Source organism: Lissotriton helveticus, chromosome 6 (assembly GCF_964261635.1).
Source record: "Lissotriton helveticus chromosome 6, aLisHel1.1, whole genome shotgun sequence".
Taxonomy (NCBI): Eukaryota; Metazoa; Chordata; class Amphibia; order Caudata; family Salamandridae; genus Lissotriton; species Lissotriton helveticus.
The window spans coordinates 646494734-646520116 of record NC_136067.1 but is presented as its reverse complement, the minus strand read 5'-3'; the positions used below and the strand labels follow the sequence as shown (position 1 = coordinate 646520116).

Sequence of the window (25383 nt, the reverse complement as noted above, 5' to 3'; positions counted from 1 at the left end):
ACCCAGAGGGGCATGGGCTTCGCGTCTCGCGCTCTGCTTATTTCTATGTATGCTGATGATATTACTTTATCCATCGTCACCCTCAGGAGAACCTTAACCCTCTAGTCCGTGAGGTGATACGCTTTGGTGAATACTCCAGTATCCAGGTGAACTGGAACAAGTCTGTGCTGTTTCCTCTCACCGATGCTACACTGCTTTTTGATCCAGATTTCCCATTTGTATGGGCTACCGAGTCCAACAGGTACCTTGGGATCTGGTTGAGTAGGGACTTTGACGAGCTATGGAGAGCCAACTTTGGACGTGCGGTGGATTGGTTGGAATTTAAAATCCTCCTTTGGAATCGTTTGCCACTCTCGTTAGCCAGTCGCATAGCCATTGTCAAGATGGTGGTGCTCCCAAAGTTCTTATATTTATTCCTCAATATTCCCATCCTCCTCACCGCTCACTTTTTTCGCAAACTCCACTCCCTGGTGATTAACCTAATTTGGGCTGGAATTGCATATAATGTCTTAACTCTTCCGATGTCACGTAGTGGTCTCGGCGCCCCTGACTTTAAACTTTATGCCCTCAGCGCCCAGGCCAGCTTTCTTCACTTCTGGCTTCACCCCACTCTGTTCCAGCCCCACGTCGTGGTCCAGACTGACCTTGCCGCCCCTTGGCTACTCACCACTGCCCTGTTTGCTCCGGCGAGGCCACCGCGCCGAGGTCGACATGGTCGAGACCCTGCGCTGGGCTTGGGATGGGCTCCGGAAATTTTCAGGGTCAGACACGCTCTCCGCAGCTGCGATGCCTATTGCCCACCACCCAGCCTTTCCTCCTCTCCAATCTTCGGGGATGGCGAAACACGCCGTTCGTCTTGGGCTCTCCACCGTTGTGGTTCTGAAGATTCTGGATTCATGTAATCGTTCTGGACTCGAGAATTAAAACTTCGTCGAAACATGACGAATTTGGTATCAAAAGACCGAGAATGACGAGCATACCATGTACAAATATTTTTAGCATATTCGGGTGACGATTTCACCCCGAAATCGTCATTCACGTCCTGAACCCTTGGCCTCCATTTATGTGTTGCCCTTTACATAGGCCTTAATCCAGCTGAATTCAATTCCACAAGGACACATACTCCTTAATCGACTTTCCTATGACCTGTACAAGTTGGAACCATTGCCCCAGGCCGAACTCGTTAGGTCAGTTCCCCTCCCAGTGGCCGAACAAGATAGCATCAAGGCTCAACAGGCCATAAAACCATTTCAGCGCGCACACCTGCCGTATCTTGCTCCCATCTGTCTCTACTCTTTTTGCTTCGCTTACTTTATGGTGGGGAGGTGCCTGTTTTATTGAGGGTCCACCGATATCTGATGAAATGTGGGTGATTTGTTATGGGCAGCACGACGTGAAATATGTACATGTCATCATGACTCTGCTTTTCCTTTGTAAACCAAAACTTGTAAATGATATATTGCAAATTCGAAGAATGTTTGCCTGAAGCCGAATATTCTGTATAAAGAGAGAAGCCTGACTTTGTAAATTCGAGCAGTCTCCTGAGAATATTCTTCCCCGTGTGTTGTACTTCTAGGACACTTGTTACCTTGGTTGCAGCCAATAAATAGATCTTTGACTTCACCTAGAAGACTCTGAGTTTCTGTGGTCTGGATCAGGAAGAACCCGAGGTCTCTGGGTGTACCCTGACACCGCTGGGTTACCGGTTCTGTGCCGGTTCTTAAAAACCCAGTACCTCAGCTGGCGCCCAACGTTTGGGGCGATTCCAGTGGTACCAGTCAGCCAGAGGTTCATGAGGAGCTTCGTGTGAAAATTCCGGAGGACGGCCAACCACCTCATCGACCCCTGCATGTCGACGTGGTCCGAAGGTCTTTGCTGCGAGGTTCCCCGCTTCCCGACGGCTACAAAGGACTGCTGCCCTGGCTATCGCCCTGATTTGGACCCTTGAAGTTTGGTAGAGCGAAACACTAAGACGAGTCTTCTGGTGACGTCATCGAAATCTCAGTTAAGTATAAGTGGAGCGTCTCCCAGTCCTTAGTTGGTCTTAATCTTGGGTATCCTTTGGGATAATTGTTGGTACTTGCAAGCACCAAAACCGAAGGACTCGTGTTTTCACGAGGAAATATCGTAATCGATAATCCTTTGAAGTTTGGAACTAGACTAGAGAGCGAAGATGCCTAGTCTTAGACTTGGAAATTTGTTTTGTCTTGGTTGTAATAATAGGGACTCCCGATTGGAGGACTCATGTCCGGTTCCTCCGGTTGGAACTCCAACTTACGAGTTATATGTCAAACACGGAGTAGGCCCCATCACATACAATGAAGTGTGGATCAAATACACAAGAAAAGATGGTGTTTTAAAATGGCCCCAATATGGTAGCTTTGATACCGAAATCTTAGATAACCTTGAAGTTAAACTGTTCAAAAAGAAAGCCCGGCCGGCGATGTTTGACTCTTTTCGCCTATGGCGTAAGGAGGCCAAACAGAAGGAAATCAAATTAGCTAAGAAAAATAAGAGAGAAGGAGGAATTTCAGTAATGCAAGCTGCTATGCAGTTTAAAGACGATGAGGAAGAACAGATGAGTGAGCAGTTGCACAGGCAACGTAAAATGGCAATAGATAAATGTTATCCAGTTTTGCCGTCTCTTCAGCAAGAGGCAGCAAAAGAGCGCGAAAAAGATCCATTAATGTCGCATTTATTAAGTTCGCCACCCCCCTATGCGCAAAATGCCACGGCACCCCCGCAACCTTTAGTTGTGCAACCTACGCCTCCTGCTCCTCCACAGCACCCACCAGCTACTCTTCAGCTGGCTCCTACTCCTTTGGTGCAGCCTCCTCAAGGCCCACCAATCACACCTGTTTCTATGATTTTGCCTACTGTACTCTCTACTTCTCCTAATGCTCCCTCTACGATTTTTTCTAGTGCTCCTTCTATTTCTCTTGATGCCTCCTCTGCTGGTATCTCTGCCTCTGCCTCTGCCTTATCTCACCCCGTTCTTCCTTCAGTTTCACCTTCCATTCGGCAGAAAATGGCCAGCACTGTCACTAACCTTTTCTCACCTCTTTTCAGGTCGCCTACTACGACCCCTAAAATGGAACGAAGACAGTTGCGAAGTCGACTGCCTGACTATCAAGAGAGAGACACATTGAATCGTTTGGCACGAAAATGGGTGATGGACACTGTGAAGTATGATGTAGAGTCGGTCATGGAAGTCTTCCACCAATGGGAAGCACCGACGCAGAGATATGTTTTTGAACAGATGTGTGTTTTCCTTTGCGAGGATTTGGAAGACAATGATCTGGAATGCAACCCGCAAGAGTTGTGTTGTGTACGGTTTAAGTTTGGAGAGGGCATGATTGTAGGTCCCGATGTAGAGAAAGCGGTTGTAATATTGTTATCATATCGGAGTAAGGGGAGCAGTTCTGGGTCACAATCTGAGCCTAGTGCATCTAGTAGGAAAAAGGCGCGACAATACCCTATGAGAGAAGTTCCCCCACAATGGAGAGAGGGTGACACAACTGCTAACCCGCCTATTTTGCCACACTTTCAGCGTGTATGGGTACATGTCCCATGGAAGCGAGCTGAAGTTTTAGCACTTAAACAGACATTACCTGATCCGCGTAAAAATCCTGCAGGATATTACAAAGAGTTGTCACAGACTGCTGGATCATGTATAATGAATTTAGCCGATATCGATATGTTATTTGGGAATGTTGTTCCACAGCCCTTATGGGGTAAAATTCGTCCTACAGATCATGATCAGGAATTAGGTGACTCATGGGCTAATATTGCAGCTGCAGACGCCCGACAAGTTGGTGGTGCTAAACCTGAGCCTTTGATAGCAGAACTCCCTGGTAGAATAGTTGATTACATGAAAACGATAATGCCTGCAATACGCGTAAATTGGGATAAGTTATCTGCATGCAAGCAGAAGAAAGAAGAAACAGTCTCAGATTTCTTCACCAGGTTTGAAGAAACATTTGTCGACCACAGCGGTCAAGATATGACCACAGAAGGTGGTCAGAGATTGTTTGTCGATAAATTTGTGCACAATCTGCTTCCAGAATTGTGTAAAAAGTTAAAGGATTCGGAAAGTTCTTGGGCAGTCTCATCTTCAGCGCAGATATTAGCTACTGCCCAATATTACGAGAATAGAGACAAGGACGAGAAAGATAGAGTAGAAAAGAAAACCAAGGAATTAAAAACAAAGGTTTTGCTACAGCAAGCATACCCGCCACGTGGTGGTGGTACTCAAAATAATAATGGCCAGAATCACTACCAGACTAATTTTCAGCACCCTCAACAGTATCAGAGGAACTCACAAAGAGTCGAGTATACTCAACCCCGTGTCCCTGTAGGCCCCAACCAGTGTTCGTATTGCAAGGAAGAAGGTCATTTTAAGTATTGTTGTCCTATTCTGTTACAACGTGCAAATGGTGTTTCTGGTGTAAGAGGTCGTGGTGTTCAGCAAGCGCCTAGAGGTAGAGGATGTGGAAACGTCCCCCAGAACGCACGTCCCCTTCCACCACAAAATTCTATGAATAGGTTCGATCAGCAGAACAACGCATCTGACAGGACAGCTCAATACTATGTTGATGATTACTATACAGAAAATGAGTATTTGGAGGGTAATGATTGCTAGGACAGCCAAAGACAAAGAGAGGGAGTTGTTTCAGTTCCAGTAGATCAGAGTGGACCTTACGTTGAGGTGATTACATCCGGTGTGTCAGAGCCTTTTCTGTTGGATACTGGTGCTACAAAGAGTTCTATTATGCACTCCAAACTCCCTGGCGCACCTTTGTCTGGCGAAATGAACGTTTCTGTAGGTTTTTCTGGCGCCCCACTTAGAAATCCGATTTCTGACCCTTTATCTCATTCTGTTGGTCCTTGCGAATTCGAAGCACCCCTCATTCTGACAACAGGTTGTGGTGAAAACTTGCTAGGATTGGATTTGTTAAAAAGATTGTATGCGACTTTGTACTGTTCTCCTTCAGGAGTACAACTTACTTTAGGTAAGAAAGTGGTTTCTCCCATGTATTTGTCGAGGGACAAACTTCCAGCAGAATTGTCGTTTCTTCCAGATACTCTTTGGGCCACTGGTCCTAATGATGTAGGCCTTTTAGAAATTCCACCATATGTTGTAACATTGAAATCCAACGTTAAAATGCCACGAATTCCCCAATACAAAATCTCGAGTGAAGGTGAAAAAGCTTTGCTAGCGATCGTTTACGAATTGATTGAAAAGGATGTGATTGAAGAAACACGAGGCAACGTTTGCAATAGTCCTGTTCTGCCTGTTTTAAAACGAACTGGCCCTTCTCAGCCACCTGTGTACAGATTCGTGATTGATCTTAGAGAGGTGAATAAAATAGTTGTGCCACAATTCCCAGTTGTCCCCGACATTACCACATTATTGACTATGATTCCAGCATCTGCCTCTTGGTTTTCGGTGATTGACCTGAAGAATGCCTTCTTCAGCATCCCGATTGCTGAGGAAAGCAGGGATATTTTTTCCTTCAGTTTAGGAGGTCGCAGCTTCCACTTTAAACGCGCTCCTCAGGGCTACCGTGAAAGCCCATCAATATATAGTCAAGCTCTAAAAACACAGCTTGATACGATTGTTTTACCTGAAGGTGCTACTCTTGTACAGTATGTGGATGATTTGCTCATTGCTGCAGACACTGAGGAAATTTGTAAAAAGGCCACGCTGTCATTATTGCGTCATCTGTGTGATCTTCATCACAAGGTGTCACTTTCCAAACTGCAGTATTGCCGACAAGAAGTGACCTACTTAGGTCACCTCTTATCGAAGGAGGGAAGGAAACTGACCCCAGAAAGAATTCTGGCAATAGCGAAATTGAATGTACCAAAAACACAGAGAGAAGTGCGTGCTTTCTTGGGCATTACATCGTACTGTAGACAATGGATTCCAAATACAAAAACACAGAGAGAAGTGCGTGCTTTCTTGGGCATTACATCGTACTGTAGACAATGGATTCCAAATTTTTCGTTATTGGCCAAACCTTTGGTGGCATTAACGTGCAAAAATACACCCAATCCCATTCCTTGGTCTGAAGAGTGTCAGAAAAGTTTTCTCGAATTGCGCACAGCATTGTGTTCGGCTCCTGTGTTAGGTACCCCCGACTACAGTAAGCCTTTCACATTATATGTCCACGAGAAAGAGGGCTGTGCATTGTCTGTGTTGACTCAGTTGTTTGGAGGTAGGCAGCGTCCATGTGCCTATTTTTCGTCGACCTTGGATCTGGTAGCAAAAGCATTGCCGAGTTGTTTAAGAGCCACAGCAGCAGCAGCTGTCTCTATTCGTCAGTCTGCTGGTCTAGTAATGAATAATACACTAGTCGTGATGGCCCCACATGCAGTAGACTCGTTGTTAAATAGAACAAAGACACAGCACTTAACTAGTGCTCGATTGTCCAGTTATGAATTTACACTATTAGCGAGTCATGTGCACATAAAAAGGTGCAGTACCTTAAACCTAGTTACGTTGTTGCCAATTGCAGAGGAATCAGATGTTTCAGAACAGCACGATTGCTTTCTCAGAACAGAGGAAGAGACGAAAGGGAGAATAGATCTATCCGATACTCCTCTTGCCGAATGTGATGGTACATTATGGGTGGATGGTTCATGCTTTAAGCTCCCGAGTGGTGACACGACTGCAGCATATGCTGTCAAGACTTTGCATACAGTTGTTGAAGCTGCGCGTGTCCCGCATAATTCAGCTCAAGCAGCAGAATTAATTGCACTCACGAGAGCATGTGTGTTGTCCAAAGGAATGAAAGTGACTATCTACACTGATAGTCAGTATGCATTTGGAGTGGCTCACAGTTTTGGGCGATTGTGGAGAGAACGTGGATTCCTGACTTCACATGGAGCTAAGATTCAGCATGGTCAGTTGGTGAATGAGCTTCTTGAATCACTGACCTTGCCCCTGCAGATGGCGATTGTGAAATGTAGTGCTCACAAGAAGGTGACTGATGATGTTGGTCGTGGAAATGCATTTGCTGATGAGATCGCGAAAGAAACGGCAAAGAATGTAATGAGCCGAATGTATGTTACAGGCCCTGCAAGGTGGACTGGTGATGTTGTAATGTGTGAAGACACAATAGAGAGTGTGAAGTCCATCCAAGCTGAGGCCACAGAGAAAGAGTTGAGAACTTGGAGAGAAAGTACGGGTAGAATGGATGCAAATGGTTGCTGGATTGAATTATCAGAGCATCAGAGATGGTTGTTACCCGATGCATATGTGCTTGCAGTGGTTACAATGGCTCATGGAATGGCTCATATCAGCGTGAAAGGGATTTGCGAGTTGTTGGCCCCAGTATGGAAGAATTCAGGGATTCCCAAGTGTGCAGAGAATGTTGTCAAGAATTGCATGGTATGTTTGAAACACAATCCTGGTAGGGGAACCCCAACTCCAGCTGGTCATTTTGCGCCTCCTACGTACCCGTTCGAGGTTTTGCAGCTAGATTTCATTCACATGGAGAGGTGCAACAATTTAAAATACGTACTCGTTGTTGTTTGTGCCTTCTCAAGATGGGTAGAAGCCTATCCCCTAAAAGACAATACTGCCTTGTCCACAGCAAAAGCCCTTGTGAAAGAGTACTTCCCCAGGTTTGGAATGCCTAGAATGGTCTGGTCTGATAATGGAAGTGAATTTGTGGGTAGTGTGATGAAGAGAGTGTGTGAAGGACTAGGTATTCGGCAGAAGTTCCACGCTGCAAATCACCCCCAATCAGCTGGATTAGTAGAATGCTACAATGGCACTTTAAAACTTAAACTGGCCAAAATCCAAGCGAGCACAGGTCTTAAATGGCCTGACGCTCTACCCTTAGCACTCCTGTCCACTAGAATGACTGTGCATTCACGAGTGAAACTTAGTCCATATGAGATAGTTTTTGGCCGGCCAGCCAACATATGGGGAGTGCCTAGACCCACTAAGTTCAGCGAGCTTGAACACCCTATTTTGCTTAATTATCTGTATGAATTGACGGCTAAATTGCGTGTTTTGCATCAACAGGTCCACAACACCCTGCCTCCGGTCTCTGAGACTCCGGGTCACGCCATTGACCCCGGTTCCTGGATTCTTGTCCGCAACTTCCAAAGAACGAAGAACGACCAGCCCAGGTGGACCGGGCCTCACCTCGTCCTTCTTTCTACAAGAACAGCCGTTCGGGTGGAGGGGAAGACCAACTGGGTCCACGGGATCCATTGTAAGAAGATTCCTTTCCCTCTTCCTCCTGACCAGTGGGTCCAGAAGGGTGTCGCTGACCCAAAACCTAAAACAGTACCACACGCCGCCCCCTTTAATGATTTGCATGTAAAAAGAACTGACTCTGAGCGAGAAAGTGAAAACATTTTGCACAAGGCTGTGCCGCCATCCGATCGGTTGAACACTACAGAGCCTGACCTCTTGTTCCAGGATCAGACAATACGAGGAAAACAACGATATAATTTGAGACCGAGGAAAACGAACTAATAAAACACTTTCTTTTTGCAATTTGAGACCAAGATCCATGGACTAATAAAAAGATATTTCTTTTTCCTCCCAAGTACTATTTTTGAAAGTGCAGCTCTCCCATCTAGGAAACTTGCTTATTTTTATTTTTCGAACCGCCATCCGGGTTCCGCTGCTAGGGCCGCGGTTGACTAAAGTCTTTGGGGTGCAGCTGACGACGTTAGGTCGGTAGTTCTGGTTGGTCCAAGGGAGTTGTCCTAGACTGACAGAAGCATCCCTTAGCAGAGGCAACCTACCACCGCGGGCAGCACTCTAGAGAGGATGGAGTTTCCCGATGTGGAGAGACCTGCCAAACGGACGAATTTTAAGCACGAATTGTGCAACGTGATGACAAGGAAAGGTTTTATAATATTGTGTATTTTTATGCTATTCGGTGTCATGGTATTTTTGATAAGTTATGTTTTACTTTCTTTTCGTGTAACATTTGCACCCACTGCATCACCCATACCTCCTCCTACTGTTTCCTCTCATTCTTTCCACCCTCTGCCTGACCACGAATCAAATAGGAGATTGGAGTTCATCAATAACTCCTTTGTTCAGTTGTTACACCAACACCAACTTGTAATGAACACAACTAACTGTTGGGTGTGCGGTCTAATGCCTCACACCACGGATAAAGGTATCCCTTATTTGGTCTTGCCATTCAGTCACAATGGTTCTGTATGGGCATATAGGACAATGTTCATATATGCACACGAAATCTCCCCCCTGCATTCTGTAACAGACAATCCTAGAAAAAGTGCTCTAGTCAAGGGTATAGTAGACATGATTAAGGAAGGTATTTCTTATGAGACTATCCCTAGAGATGAGACCCTATTATACATAGGATGGAACATGACTGGATATGGAGCTACTCTGAGTGAGAAACAGCGAGCCAAGAGATCATTCCCGATCTGGATTGTACCCTATCAGGGTCATCTGTGTCTGCAAGGTAATGGCACGAATCCCAGGGCTCAGTTAGGGAAGAGTGTCTGTACTAAAACGTATGTTTTTGGATCTCAGACTTCCCCTGCGTTTCTAGCGGCTAAGGGTACCTATTTCATCTGCCACGATAGAGCCTATACATGGTTGCCCCCTGACTTTTTGGGCTCATGTTTTGTTTCCTTCCTGTTGCCTCCCACCTACACAGCAGCGGCAGACTACCACCGGACAAGGATAGTTAGAGTTGTTTTTAGTGATGAAGACACTGCAGGTCAAGAATTTGGGGACTTTGCAAAAGGTTTTCTGCCGTTCTGGGGATCCATGGCTAACAGCAGAAACATAAGGCAATTGACAAGGGTAGTTGAGTCCACTGTGATTGAAACTGCTGGTGCCCTTAGTAACTTGACTGCTGAGCTCCAGTCGGATCGACTTATGACCCTTCAGAACAGGGTCACTTTAGATGTCATACTTGCAGACCGAGGTGGGGTATGCAGATTGATCCAATCTAGTTGCTGTATCTTCATCCCTGATAACGCCCCAACAGTGTACCAGGCCATCTCCAAACTACATAAGATTTCCGAATCTATTCATGTGGATAAAGGAGATTGGTCGCTAATGGGATGGTTCTGGGAACTGATATCTGCCTGGGGATGGAAAATTCTAATGGTCATTGGGATGGTCTTAGCCATTCTTTTCCTGTTCTGTCTGTGCATACAGTGTGCTCCTGCAATATGTGGCCTCTGTGTTACATCATGTGTAAGGAAGCCTGTGTCAAGAGATGAACTAAGTACTAGAATGATGTTACAGCAACATCTCAATGACTTTACGAATATAGATCTGGACTCAGATTAACATGAGGACAGATTAATTGCCTATGTAAGGGCAAAAGGAGGGTTTGTGGTTCTGAAGATTCTGGATTCATGTAATCGTTCTGGACTCGAGAATTAAAACTTCGTCGAAACATGACGAATTTGGTATCAAAAGACCGAGAATGACGAGCATACCATGTACAAATATTTTTAGCATATTCGGGTGACGATTTCACCCCGAAATCGTCATTCACGTCCTGAACCCTTGGCCTCCATTTATGTGTTGCCCTTTACATAGGCCTTAATCCAGCGGAATTCATTTCCACAAGGACACATACTCCTTAATCGACTTTCCTATGACCAGTACAAGTTGGAACCATTGCCCCAGGCCGAACTCGTTAGGTCAGTTCCCCTCCCAGTGGCCGAACAAGATAGCATCAAGGCTCAACAGGCCATAAAACCATTTCAGCGCGCACACCTGCCGTATCCTGCTCCCATCTGTCTCTACTCTTTTTGCTTCGCTTACTTTATGGTGGGGAGGTGCCTGTTTTATTGGGGGTCCACCGATATCTGATGAAATGTTGGGCCTTGCCGGGTGATTTGTTATGGGCAGCACGACGTGAAATATGTACATGTCATCATGACTCTGCTTTTCCTTTGTAAACCAAAACCTGTAAATGATATATTGCAAATTCGAAGAATGTTTGCCTGAAGCCGAATATTCTGTATAAAGAGAGAAGCCTGACTTTGTAAATTCGAGCAGTCTCCTGAGAATATACTTCCCCGCGTGTTGTACTTCTAGGACACTTGTTACCTTGGTTGCAGCCAATAAATCGATCTTTGACTTCACCTAGAAGACTCTGAGTTTCTGTGGTCTGGATCAGGAAGAACCCGAGGTCTCTGGGTGTACCCTGACACCGCTGGGTTACCGGTTCTGTGCCGGTTCTTAAAAACCCAGTACCTCACCGTGTCTGACCTCTATCCTGAGAACATGTTCTATACACTGGCTCCAGATTCTGGCCCTTTGGACACTTTGCTGTATTATCCACTCTGGGCGGTCTGCAGGAGGCTCCACCCCTCCTTTCCCAAATCTCCCCCCTCGATGGCCACTCTAAATTTTCTATATACATCCCCTTTCCCTTAGAAACTGGTCTCCAAAATGTACGCCTCCACACTGGCAGCTTCCCCCATCTCTACTGACAGGGACCGCGTGGTGTGGAAGGTGGACCTAGGCATATTCATATTTCCCAGGCCGACTGGCTGTACTGTTGTACCCAGATCAAACACCTCTCCCCCAACTACCGTCTGCGTCTTATCCACTTGAAGTACTTACACAGGCTCTACTGGACCCCTGTCCAATTACACAAGATGGGACTCATTGCTAGTGACAGGTGTCTGCACTGCTCTGCGCCTCCGGCTGACTTTTCCCACCTCGCCTGGCTTTGCCCCAAGGTTTCAGCTTACTGGCGTGAGGTATGCGCTATCATCTCTGAGATCACCTCCTTGTTCCAACCTGATCTTCTGCCTTGCCTTTTAGGCTTCATCAAATTTTGCCCAAATTCCTCCCACAAATTCACCGCTATGCTTTTGGTTCTTGCGCGGCACTGGATTTCCATGTGCTGGGGTCGCCGTCCCGCGCCGAAAGTGGCCCATTGCCTTGATGACGCCTCCTGTTGCCAGACCCTCCTGTCCGAATTCTGGGACCTTATGCGTGCTAGATCCTGCCCATTGGATATTTGGGGTCCGCTAATCTCCTACCTCCTAAGCCACGCTTCCCAGCACTTGGTGACCTCTCCCGCGCTCCCCGCCAGCTCCCAACCCCGGGGAGCTGCCTGTGAAGGTCAATGAGTCCCTTCCTCTTTGCCCCCTTTCCTGAATCTCAGTGCCCCCACTCTGTTATACATGGTGCCGTGCATGTCAATTTACCGGCATAGTTTTTGGTGTCTCCTCGACCTATTATGATGTGTTTGTTTATGGTTTATTTATGTGCTATCTTTGGAACTTTTCTGTTTGATCGCAGTGCATAATATTTGGTTATGGTGCAACTCTGTAATTCCGTTTGTGTCTCAATTTTAATAAAGGTTTTTGAAACTTTAAAAATAAAAAAAAAAGGCGATAGTTTTTAGCAGTACACAGCGGTAAGAAAACTGCTGCTAACTAGCGCTAGCGGTAGTTTTCGCCAGTCTTTATACATATGCCCCTGTGTCTCTAGGGTCCTCATTTAAATGTAACCCTGACGTGCTTTTAAGAAGATTAACTGTGTGTTTGGTGATAGGGCATATGTATAGCGCCTGCACCTCCTCAATGCGCTGCTGTATAAAAAAAATTATTCATATGGGAGGACAAGGCGTACTTCCAAATGAGGGTAGCAGCTTACCCTGGTTAATGTAAACAAAGAGGGTGTTTGATTAACACACTGCTCTATCTATCGAAAAATTTTCTGCGCCATTAAATCTGATTTTCCAGTACTAATTACGAAACCACACTCGAGGAGGAAGTTGTCCCTCACAAAAGAGATATTTTTTAATAGATGTGGCTGGAAAATAAAATACAAATTTTAAAAGGAGTTTGATCTTTTGAGTCAAATTATGTAAGCACATATGCTATAGGAAGGTTTCTTCTGCTCCTGCCCTCTTTTCCTAGTGCCTCCTTTAATCGCTCACACTCATTTGTCGTTGAATAGTCATTTGAATTTGGTGTAACCCGAATTTACCAAAAGTAATCTGCATTTGTTTATTAAATACAAATGATACGTAAGGGTCGTATGTATTTTCCTGTCCTTGAATCATTAATAATCACTTGGTGATATTAAAGTGTCACAATAAAAGTGGTGAAACACATTATTGTGAGACCCTTTGTGGCTCGAAACGTTGCATGATAGGCGCTTGAATACGCATGATTACTTCGCAACACAAAACAAACAAAGTTGACAAAGGGCTTATATTTAAAGACACGTTATCAATTGTATTTGGAAATAATAGAGGGATTGATTTGATAAAGCACAGTGTGACTTGGTGTGATAAATAGAATATCAATTATCAATATCAATTATCGATGCCATTTCACAATTAGAACACAAGTATAATATTGAAATAACCCCAATTGCAATGCACTTGACATATTTCTATGTACAGAAATATTTCCATGTCTTATGCAAGAGCTTATTTTATTGCATCATGAGCTGAAAATAGAATATAGTGCCATACACGTGTTACTTCAATGACAAGGTCAAGCAAAATGTGTATCTGATATAATGCTTCCTATAACACCCCTCACCTTCACCCCTTCCATTCAACCTCTCTACCTTCAAATGGTCCCTACAAACAATTGTCACTCTCTTCTACTAAATTGCTCCCATTTTTATGCAATTTTAATTTTTACTGTATAAGAAAACTAATTTTCTATGGTTTATTAAAAAATAAAGCGCCCTAACACCCATTAGATGGGCGGAGATGCACTGTATAAAATAAATAAATCTGAATCATGATTGTTATAGCTTTTGGGGAATGAGGCATTCCAGGGGTGCAGTAGCCACAAAATATGAATTAATGACTTGCGTTACTCTGTGAGTAGTATGTTTTGGTGCCTGAAGGTTTTTTTTCTAGATGGGGAGCAATAAAAGTGTTTCTAAGAAAGGTTAGGATTTTTTTTAGTTCAGTTGTAACTCCATGTTCTAACAAGTAATCGACGTAAAGAAATAATATTTCCCCGTGCCATTCTCTCCACAGATCATGAATCCACGACGTGGCTCTTAATTAATCATTCATTTCTCCTTTTAGGTCTTGCAGGTACTACGAGACATGCATCATCCAGCCCGGGGTGATTTGGGTCTCGAAGCCCAAAGTGGCCACCCCCAAAGTGGTGGACAAGATCGCCGAGTACAAGAGGCAGAACCCCACCATGTTCGCCTGGGAGATCCGGGACCGGCTGCAGGCAGAGGGGATCTGCGACAACGACACGGTGCCCAGCGTGTCCTCCATAAACAGGTAAAACCGCGCCCGGGGCCAGCATCGCCCACCCACCTTTCCTGGCAGATCGCGGCGCCCTGGCATCCGTGTGGTGGCCGATATACCCCATAATGGCATAATGTTTATTTCATCAGCCCACACGTATTGTGTGGAGACAGACAGACAGACAGACCGACCGACCGATGACCGAATCGAATGTAATCTATGCTGGAAGTTGTTCGATTACATCCATTCTGGCAGTGAAGTTGGGAAATACTAAACCATTTGATAAATGTTTAATTATATCTCATAGCCGAGATATATATCTTTATCTGTCCATTTGTACACATGGTATATTTTGGATATGTGTTATGCAGTTCTTTCTTCCTATCCTTACTAATATTATAAAGAGAGAGCCCAAACCTTTGAGGCGGGTAATCTCAGTAACCACAGCACCAATCACAACACCCAATACAGCGTTGGAAAGGGCAGTTGCAGCAGAAGGACATAGGCTATGCAGACGGCCACCATATATATATTTTTTTTGAAGAGTTTTATATAGCGCGAACTTGACCCGAACTGAATCAGGTATCAAAGCGCTTTACATAGCACCAGTTACGTTACATGAGGACACACATTCATTTTTGTTAGGCACGGGGAGATTAAGTGATTTGCCCAGAATCAGAGGATGTTTGGCGTCGTTACCAAGACTCGAACCCAGATCCCCATGTCCGAGGTCGAGCGCCTTAGCCGTTAGGCCAACTCCTTTATACATTTAAAAGGTAAAAGAACCGTGCCAGCAAAGTAGTCCCTTGTGGGTGTGTCTGCAATGTGCTGTGGGCATGGGCTGGGGGCGTGACTAATGCTGGGGGCGTGTAGTATGGCCATCACATTGTGGGCTGTGGGTGTGTGCTGGGGGCGTGAAAAACGCTGGGGGCGTGTGTCCGCCCTTCATGCCATGTGAGTCGTACATACAAGCGCCAATTACGTTGCTGCGCAGCATCAAGGGGCACGCTGGGGGCGTGAGAAATGTTTGGGGCGTGTGTCCGACCTTCATGCCATGTGAACGCAATTGCGCCGCATCAAGGGGCACGCTGGGGGCGTGAGAAACGCTGGGGGCGTGTGCTACGTTCCGCCCTACATGCCATGTGGGTCGTACATTAATCAGAAGATCGTCTGCTGTGGCCGTGTGCTGGGGGCGTGACAAACGCGTTCACCTGGAGGCCTGGTAAGTAACTTTACTGCAGCCTCTCCTGCGCACTGTTACTGACCTCTCTCATTCAACGAAATTACACGCGCCTGCTACCATCAACGAGGGCTTTAGCCGGGCTCAGGCGGTGGATCAGTACACTAATTACACGCGCCTGACAACATCCACCAGGGATGCAGCTGGGCCTCAAGCGGGGGAACACGCGCCTGCTAACATCAAACAGGCCTGCATCTGGGCCTCAAGCGGGGGAACATGCAAATGGGCGTGTCTGCGGGGACAATTACTGCAGCCTCTCCTACTCGCTGTCACTCAACTCTCTCATTAAACGGATTTACCCGCGGCTGATAACTCTCTCATTCAACGACATTACACGCGCCTGCTAACATCAACCAGGGCTGTAGCCGGGCTCAGGCGGCGGATCACTACATCAATTACACGCGCCTGCTAACATCAACCATTCTAATGGAAAAAAAAATGTTGTCTACCGCGCAAGTCGCTCTTTTATTTATTTATCTAAAGTGTACCTTAACAGGTAAAAACGCACAGGGCTACATATAAAACAAAAAATACTTTTGAAATTAGCTTTGATTTTTACGATGCAATAATTCAACTTTCGCCTTTCCTTTGTTCCATACATACTACAAGTGCACCTCTGTTCTGCGGTATTCCCGGGAGCTGAATGACAAACAGCGTGTTCCAAAATTGAGGCATTTGGAACAAACTGCTCTTAAATAGTTTTCCCTCCACAAAGAAGTTTCAGTTCCTGCCGGTTAGTCATAAGTAATTTTCTTTTCTTTTTTTGTAAACCTGTACAGTGACTAGTTAAATAGTTACAGCTTATGGAGCAAAGCGAGATGCAGCAGATTTGAGTAGTTTCAACTTTCTTTCTTTATTTATTATTATTTTTTTAACATATTTTTATTGACATTTTGCATTTACTGTGACATTTTGCATCGTGTAACAGGTTATCAAACTACATATCCAGAGCATTAGAACATAATGCAGCGTCCGTCACAGTTTTTAGTCCAATGTTTTGTCACTGTGGAAGTGGCTCCATAGGAAATTTCTGAACATAACTAGGCTGGAGAAGAACTGAGGGGAGGGGTGTTCATCGAATTTTGGGTACGGGTATCGTCTGAAGTCGCAGAGTGGCATATGCCCTGGTGGATGGTGGGTCCACATACTTCTAGGGGCGGAAAGCTGGGGGAAGTGTGGGGTTAAGGTCGATCCTGCACCGAGGTCCAACTGTCCATTGAGGCAGATAACATAGTGCTGGAGAGCTAATGGCTTTCTTTATGTGTTGTGGGAGGGGATCCGGCATCCATGTTCGCGGTCTGGATCTGCGGTTGTGTGTCTTGCGGCGTGTGAGGGTCGTCTCCCAGGTCATCATGGGTCAGTGATTGTTTGAAGTGGTTCAGTAGGATAGCCCAGTCCAGTGATATGTAGTGTTTGCGCATCCCTTTCACCTCCTCTTCCAGTAGTGTCTCTTCCTCCGCTAATGCCCATTTTTGAACCGCCCCCACCCAGGCAGCGACTGGGGTGCCTGTGGGAGACCGCCAGTGCATGACAATGTTGCGTTTGGCCAGTAAAATGGCCAGTGAGGCAAATCTGAGGGGTACTTTGTGTTTTCTTTTCTGATAGATACCCAGGGCACAGGCTTCCCATGTATTTAAGTATGTGAGATCCTCGAGTGACTTATGGACGTGTTGCCAGTATGAATGTAGTGTGGGGCAGCTCCAGAACATGTGCTGAAAGTCTGCCGCTTGTGAGCGACATCTGGGGCGTTTCAACTTTCTTTATTTCCTGCATAGTTACTTAAAACCATTGCAATGTCAGTGCATAAAATACAAATTTAGAGCATAGCATAAAATACAAAATTAGAGCATAAAAACAACAGTATATATACAATTTTCACAATGTGTATGTGAGTACCTCTGTTTTCGCTGCCTTTTTAAAAAAAAAATATTAGAGCAATCTTCAAATTAAAACCAAAATAAAAACCCATTATTGGATGACTCTTTACAGATATTAAATCAGAGTTAAATTTTAGACATAGTATGTGTCCTTATATAGCTGAAAGCTATAAATTGCAGTCCCGTCTTCCTTTGGACCAGCCATGGACTTTGTTTCGCAGGTCATCTTGTTTGTATTTGTCAAAATTTTCTCCACTTGTTGCGGGGGTTGTCAATCTACTGCTGGCAGTATCTCCTTATAGTGGACTGAGTTGGGGCATATTCCTATCAGGGTGTACTGCAGTGCCAAGGCCTGGTTCAGTTTTTCTGTAGGTTTGGCAATTTTTGTCCAGACAGCAAAATGAATTTTACCATTCTACAGTTTAGTCGTGTATTTTCTGGGTTTAAGCAGGCTAGCACCGCTTGCCTCCTGGTGCGGATGCCTTTCTGTTTGAATGGTTCTTTGAGAAACTGTTGCAGTGCTTGGAACAGTTCCTTGCATAAACAGATTAGATGAACTATGTCGCCTTGTTTGGTTTTGCACAACCTGCACGGCTCTAGTACTTGTGTCCTTAGCCATGGTGGAAAATGTTGAGCGCACGGAAAGATCCCATCCTGTGTCTCAGAAAGTTCATTTCTATAGACTTCGGGTAACCCTGGTTGAAAAATGGTTGTGGGGCCAGTAATTTATAGGAGTTAAGGGTCATCCAGGCGTGCAATCTATTTGAGAAGCTTGCTTTGTCCTCCACCAAAGAAATTTGTTTTAAGGTTTTCCAGACCAGTTTTTTTAAGTGGGGGTAGCCAATTTGCGCATCCCAGAGTTCTGTGAGTTTGGTATTTTCTAAGGCTAGCTGAAGATAGCTTCTGGCTTGAGAGCGCTCCCTGTTCTGTATATCCTGCCACAGCAGATGGTTTAACGTGTTTGTGGTGGCACTTCTGATCCTGTAGAAGCAGATGATATAAGTGCCATACCTAGCTAGGTCTTGTTGTAGGTGTAGGAGAGTGGGGTCTGCAATCCTATGGTCACCCCAGATTTTTGCTTTTTGCTTCACTGGTTTACGACTTTCCCTGGCTGTGGGCATGCTAATCAGACCCACAGCCTAGCTGTTCTCTCTCTAAATTTACAACCATGTACTTTAGGTGCATTTACCAATTGGTACTGGGCCACCTTATCAGTCCCTGTACCCAGGGCATAGGTGTACCCAGGGCCTACCAGGGGCTGAAGCATGTATTATGCCACCCCTGGCTGGCCATCTAAAACTGACACAACTGGCTGCATGACAGCTGGGGCAAGAGGGGGTAATCACCCTTTGCTATAGATATAGTATACCTATATCTAACCCTAAAATGGACACATATATTCCTATCAGTCACTCCTATGGAAGGCCTTATCAATCCTGAAGGCAGAGTGCTTGGAATTATGTGAGATGGTGCTCTGGCATGAGCTGAGCCCGTTTGCAGCTTGCGGAACCAAGTCCTAATAGCTGTTCCATGATAACGCTATACCATATACTCTTAAGTGCATTATCAACCTCGCGGTTAAATGCCAACTCTGGTATAACATTATCAAAACATGTCGAGCAAGGTGTCATACGAATTGGAATACTACCCCCTCGCCAATTCTGGCGATGGGGGTAGCATTCCACCCTTCTAGAGGGACACGACATGTATGTAACTGTGAACCCCGGTTAAAGTTAACTCGAGCCTTGGCATCACAAAATGGATGCTGCCACCACAGACACAAGTCTGACCTCCTGCTGCTTGGAGTCCTTCCAGCGAGGGCGGCTTGTACAAAGGGTTCCTGCCTTGGGAGGTGCTAGCACCACCCCAGACAGGATTTTGTGTATTGGGTAGGATAGGCCTGAAAGGAATGAGACATGCCTGGGGCACACAAGGTGCCCTGTGCATACACCGGTTCAAACCAGTTGCTGGGGCACTCCAGCCCCAGCTCTGGCGGGAAACCGGACAAAGGATAGGGGGTGTAACCACCCCCCTTACTGGTCCCACCCAGGGGAGGGACCTAGTCAGTAGTGCAGCCCCCTTTAGCAGGATAAAGGTAGGAGCTGGTCCCATTCCAAATTAGATTAATCCTGAACTACTCTACAAGAAGAAACTCTGGACTTCGACGTTCTGCTCCACAGAAGACTGAAGAAATCTCCCTTGTGGGCAAGGAGTGTCCACCCTGCAACTGCAGGCACCATCAAGCGTCCAGCGGCTTCACTTTGTCGTCTTCCCTCGAGGATCCAGACTTCAGAGCCTGACGAGACCCGGATTCCCAGACCTCTCCGACCTCAACTCACATCTGCAGCAAAGCTGAGACCCGTGGGTGCGACGAGACACGTGGGACCGGCCATCTTGAAAGAAACTGCACTTCGCTTCTAGCACGACTCCCGAGGTAAACTCGACCAAGTGCTTTGGGGATTGAGAAGCCCCAGCCCCGAGCAGCCCCTGCACCGAAGATCAACCCTCCAGCATCCACGAGATATGCGTGGGGCCCTTCTGCTTGTTTGCTGCTTGACGCGTTGTCTGGTCACTTGCCGGCTGGCTAGTGGCCTCCTAGACGACGAACTTTGAACTCTTTGCTGCTGGTCTGGTTGCTCCAGACTGGCCCTTGCTCCCTTCCAAAAGAGGGGCACCCCTGACTCTCCTAGTCCGCACCAGACGTCTTTTCCACTCACCGCGTGGGTTGCCTTTGCCAAGGCCTGTTGACTCCAATCCCGGATCCGACACCGCCGACAGCGAGAGCCTGCGTGGGACAGCTCGTGCCTCCATCCTGGTCATCGAAGACACCTCCTGGTCCACGTGGCTGCAGAGTCAAGCGTCCACTCTTCACCTGATCGCGACGACAGCATCTGGTTCCTTCCTGGTTCCACACCGGTCACTGGCTAGTGACTTTGAACACTGTCCCCTCTGCTTTCAGGTCCTCTTCTTCACCGATCCACCCTTGGATTGCACCGGACATCTTCCTCCTGGTTGCCTGCAGCATCTTTTCTTTCAGGCTCCATTGACTTCAACGCGAGAACCCGACACACTTTGGCACCTATGCACCCGCAGCCCGTGGGTGAGGTAACGAGAGCATTTCGGTGCTCAGGGGTAGTCTAACTGTCCTAGTGTCCAATTCCACAGTCGTTGTTGTCCTAACTAGTCAGGATTGTCCGTACTTACCTTTTAACTTGAACTGTACTGTCCATAGACGTTGTTACGCATCTCGCGTGTGAGTTCACACTCTGCACACACGTTCCGTGGGCCTCCTATTACTTACCAAGAATTAGTGTAGCGTGGTCCCATTGATCCTACAGCCTCTGGACAGCTCCCTTCTTTTTATCGACTTTCACATTCCACTTACTTAGTATATGGTTTGTCGTGCCCCTAGGGCACCATTGTAATTTTGTGCAACTTGTCGTATTTTTCTTAAGAGATTGTCATGTGCTTAGCCCTCTGACCTCATAAAAAGTTCAGAGGTGTTGTTATTAATAAATATACTGTTTATTTTCATAACAACCTGTGTGGTGTCCTTTCATCTGGTATTCAAGGGGGTTATATTGTGGTAAAACAGCTGGCTTCACATGCCAAAAGAGTTTAGCCTAAGACTGCTTTGTCCATGCTACAATTAGGATAGCTGGTCTATAAGGTTGACTTACAACCAATCACCATAAGGTTTGTTTGGACTGATACAAGGTGATCACTAGAACTAGTGAGCATCATATATCAGGTCAACTTCTCACATTGGTGTGCAGCGGTTGGGATTTGAGCTTGCTGTTGTTTTTACCGCGTTTAATCTTGAAATATCATTTGAAAGATCACATAAGGTACTCTAGATACATATAACAAGCTTAGAAATACTCTGAGTTCTACTGAACCAGCTGTTATAGTAGAAAGGGCCTAGCACACCCTGACTACAACTCTTAGCAAGGGATCAGTAGGAAAACCCATAGTGTAGGTAGGTGCATCACTTACACCTCACTAGAAAGCATGTCTACCCATGGAGAGTCCTCAGAGACTCCCCTAGTGGTTAGTGACCCTCCACAGGTCCTTTCCAGATATGCAGCTCTCAGTTTCCAGGAGATGAGACAAGTGTGTACCTCCAAGAAATTGAAACAGGGTTCTAACCCTACCACTCCTTTTCTGTTAGGTCTCTTAGAGACATATGATGCCAGAAGGGCTGCTAACACAGACCCCTCTAATCCATATAGGAGCATGCCCCCCTTAGAAGGTACTCGTGGTGATCCAGATCTCCCTGAAACCGAAGATGTAGATGAGGAGGAGGAGGATGAGGAACCCTCTGGGGATGAGGCAGACAAAGTTTCTGTGATAGTCAGCAGACTCACAAGGGCCAACTTAGACCTACATAGGGAAGGAACTGGGGGACCCCCAGTGCTGAACCTAAGCAGGCCTAACTATGGAGTTAGAAGAGATAGGTCTCATTCTAGGGACTCCATTAGATCTGTGCACTCTCGTGCCTCTCATGGATCTGCTCAGAGGAGGATGACTTCCCCTCAGAGGAGAGAGCATGAGGCCAAGATGAAGGAAGCTAATCTGAGGATCCAAAGGGAAGAACTTGCCCTGGCCAAAGAGAAGCTTGCCTTTGCTAGAGAGCAACAGTTGAGGTGGGTAGTCCCCACTGGTGGCAGCAATATCCCTAGGGATAGAGACAGGAGTTTTGATAATAAACACCTGAGTAAAATAGTGCCCTCCTTTAAGACAGGAGATGATATCCACAAGTGGATATTTCCTTTGCAGAGAGCCTGCAAAGTACAGCAGATACCCCAGAGTCAGTGGGCAGCTATATTGTGGCTCTCCTTTGAAGGTAAAGGTAGAGACAAGCTCCTCACTGTTAGAGATGAGGATGCTAATGATTACCAAGTCTTGAAAACTGCACTGATTGATGGGTTTGGCTTAACAACTGAACAGTACAGGTTGATGTTCAGAGACACCCAGAAAACTCAGGCTCAAGATTGGACTGACTTTGTTGATTGTGCCACTAAGGCTCTGGAGGGCTGGTAACTGGGAAGTAAAGTTACTGATTACACAGGATTGTATAATCTAATTATGAGAGAGCAAATCTTAAATAATTGTCAGAACCAGTTGTTGCATCAGCACTTGATTGACTCAGATCTGACCTCTCCCCAAGAATTGGGAAAGAAGGCAGACAGATGGGTCAGGACAAGGGTCAAGCAGCAGAACCAGAACCAGGGTGGTGGCCAGAAGAAAGCAGACCAGAAGGGTAATGAGAATAAGCAAAATGACCAGAAGTCTTCAACAGGGCCCCAACAACCTAAGGAGGGTGGGTCCCAAAATTCCCAAAAGAAGAAGAATGATGGTCCTAAGAAACCATGGGGCCAATACTGTAAAAGTAAGACTCACTGGTTTAGTGAGTGCACCAAGAAAGGCCAAACTCCTACCACTACTGTCCCTAAGACACCTGCATCCCCTAGTACCGTTAGTAGTGGTAGTGTACCTCCCAAGGCTATAGTTGGGTTAACCCTGGGAACTGAGGTGGGTTCTGACTTAGTCAGAATTCCTACTCAGGCAATTCTTGTCTGTACTGGGGACATGGATATGACCCCTACTGTAAGTCCTAGTACTCTGGGCAAATACAGACAAACACCTTTAATCAATGGGAAAATGGCTCAGGCCTACAGGGACACATGTGCCAGTGTCACTATGGTGGCACCAACATTTGTGGACCCTGACCAGATCATGCTAGGTTCAGACTACCTAGTGACCAATGCTAGCAATGTCACTACCAATCACAGTATGGCAGTTGTTAATTTCTCCTGGGGAGGGGTAACTGGCCTCAAAAGGGTTGTAGTTAGTTCAGACCTCCCAGTAGATTGTCTTTTGGGCAATGATTTGGAATCCTCACTGTGGTCAGATGTGGAGTACAGGACTCATGTAGAAATGCTAGGTCTCTCCTCACATGTCCTTGCTGTGACTAGGTCACAGGCCAAGAAATGCCCAGCTGAACAAGTGCTGGATCCTGGAAGAATGGACCAGACACTACCCAAGAGAAGGAATGGTAGGGTTAAGGCAGAGCCTTCCCCCCTGCTTCAGGTTGAGGATCAGCCCTCTCAGGAGGCTGACCTAGAGACCCCAGAAGGAACTGTCCTAGAAGAGCTTGAACCTGATCAGGTTGAGTTTCTTGGGACAGGGGGGCCTTCCAGGGCAGACTTGAGACAGGCCCAATTAGACTGTTCCTCTCTTGAACCCCTCCGACAGCATCCTGCTGCTGAGGCTGCAGGGAATGCTACAGGTGCCCATAAGGTATATTGGGAAGATGGACTCCTATACTTTGAGGCAAGAGTCCCCAAGCCTGGTGCTACCAGGAGGCTGGTCATCCCCTTGTCTCTTAGAGGTTTCCTTCTCACCTTAGCCAATGAGATTCCCCTTGCAGGTCACTTAGGCCAGAACAAGACTTGAGACAGGCTTGCCCCACACTTTCACTGGCCTCACATGTCTGAAGACACCAAAGAGTTTTGTCGCTCATGTGTCACCTGCCAAGCCAGTGGCAAATCAGGTGGCACAACAAAGGCCCCTCTTATACCACTACCTGTGGTGGGGGTACCCTTTGAGAGAGTGGGGATAGACATTGTTGGACCAATGGACCCCCCAACAGCATCTGGGCACAGATTTATACTGGTGGTAGTGGATCATGCCACCAGGTATCCAGAAGCTATTCCCCTTAGGACCACTACAGCTCCTGTTGTGGCCAGGGCCCTACTTGGAGTTTTCTCCAGAGTGGGGTTTCCTAAGGAGGTTGTCTCTGACAGAGGTGCAAACTTCATGTCAGGATACTTGACTGCTATGTGGAAGGAGTGTGGTGTAAATTGCAAATTTACCACACCCTATCACCCACAGTGCAATGGGCTTGTTGAGAGACTCAACAAGACCCTCAAAGGGATGATAAAAGGGTTACCTGAAAAGCTTAGGCGAAGATGGGACATCCTTTTACCCTGCCTCCTGTTTGCTTACAGAGAGGTCCCACAGAAGGGGGTTGGCTACAGTCCTTTTGAGCTTCTGTTTGGGCATCCTGTAAGAGGACCCCTATGTCTGGTGAAGGAAGGATGGGAGTTACCTCTCAAAAAGCCTAAACTTGACATAGTGGACTATGTACTTGGTCTCCGCTCCAGGATGGCAGAGTACATGGAGAAGGCATCTAAAAACCTTGAGGCCAGCCAAGAACAAAAAGCTTGGCATGACCAAAAGGCTGTCCTAACTTCCTAACTGTTTACCATGCAGGACAGAAGGTGTGGGTGTTGGAGCCAGTGGCCCCAGCAGCTCTCCAAGACAAATGGTCTGGACCCCATACCATCATTGAGCAAAAGGGAGAAGTCACCTACTTGGTGGACATGGGAACTCCCAGGAGCCCCCACAGGGTGCTTCATGTAAACAGGCTCAAGGCATTTGTCAACAGGGAGGACATGGGCTTGCTCATGGCCACAGATGAGGGGCAGGAGGAAGAGAGTGACCCTCTCCCAGACCTGCTCACTCAGAACCCTGATGATGGGTCAGTAGATGGTGTAGTCTTTTCTGACAGCCTCTCTGAACATCAACCAGAGGATTGTAAACAGGTTCTTCAATCCTTCAGGCAAATGTTCTCACTGACCCCCAGTCAGACAAACTGGTGCACCCATGAGGTGGACACTGGTGACAGTCTGCCTGTCAAGAGTAAAATCTACAGGCAACCTGACCACGTCAGGGACTGCATTAAGAAAGAAGTCCAAAAGATGTTGGAATTGGGAGTCATTGAACCCTCAGAAAGCCATTGGGCTAGTCCTGTAGTTCTAGTGCCAAAACCTCACACCCAGGATGGTAAGAGAGAGATGAGGTTTTGTGTAGACTACAGGGGTCTCAATGCTGTCACTAAGACACATGCCCATCCAATACCTAGGGCAGATGAACTGATAGACAAGTTGGCTTCTGCAACTTTCTTAAGTGCATTTGACCTAACAGCTGGTTATTGGCAGATCAGGTTAGCTGAGGATGCCAAGGCCAAAACAGCATTTTC

General features: G+C 46.4%; 1 protein-coding gene across 2 annotated transcripts in view; it reads left to right on the top strand.

The window, feature by feature from the left end:
- Positions 1 to 25383, top strand: part of LOC144762824 (lebercilin-like) — a 2038162-nt gene that overhangs the window by 953400 nt on the left and 1059379 nt on the right. For both annotated transcript variants that reach the window (XM_078648105.1, XM_078648106.1), the window contains one exon: positions 14046 to 14252. In XM_078648105.1, coding sequence (XP_078504231.1) covers positions 14046 to 14252 — 207 coding nt within the window. The remainder of the gene's footprint in view (positions 1 to 14045; positions 14253 to 25383) is intronic.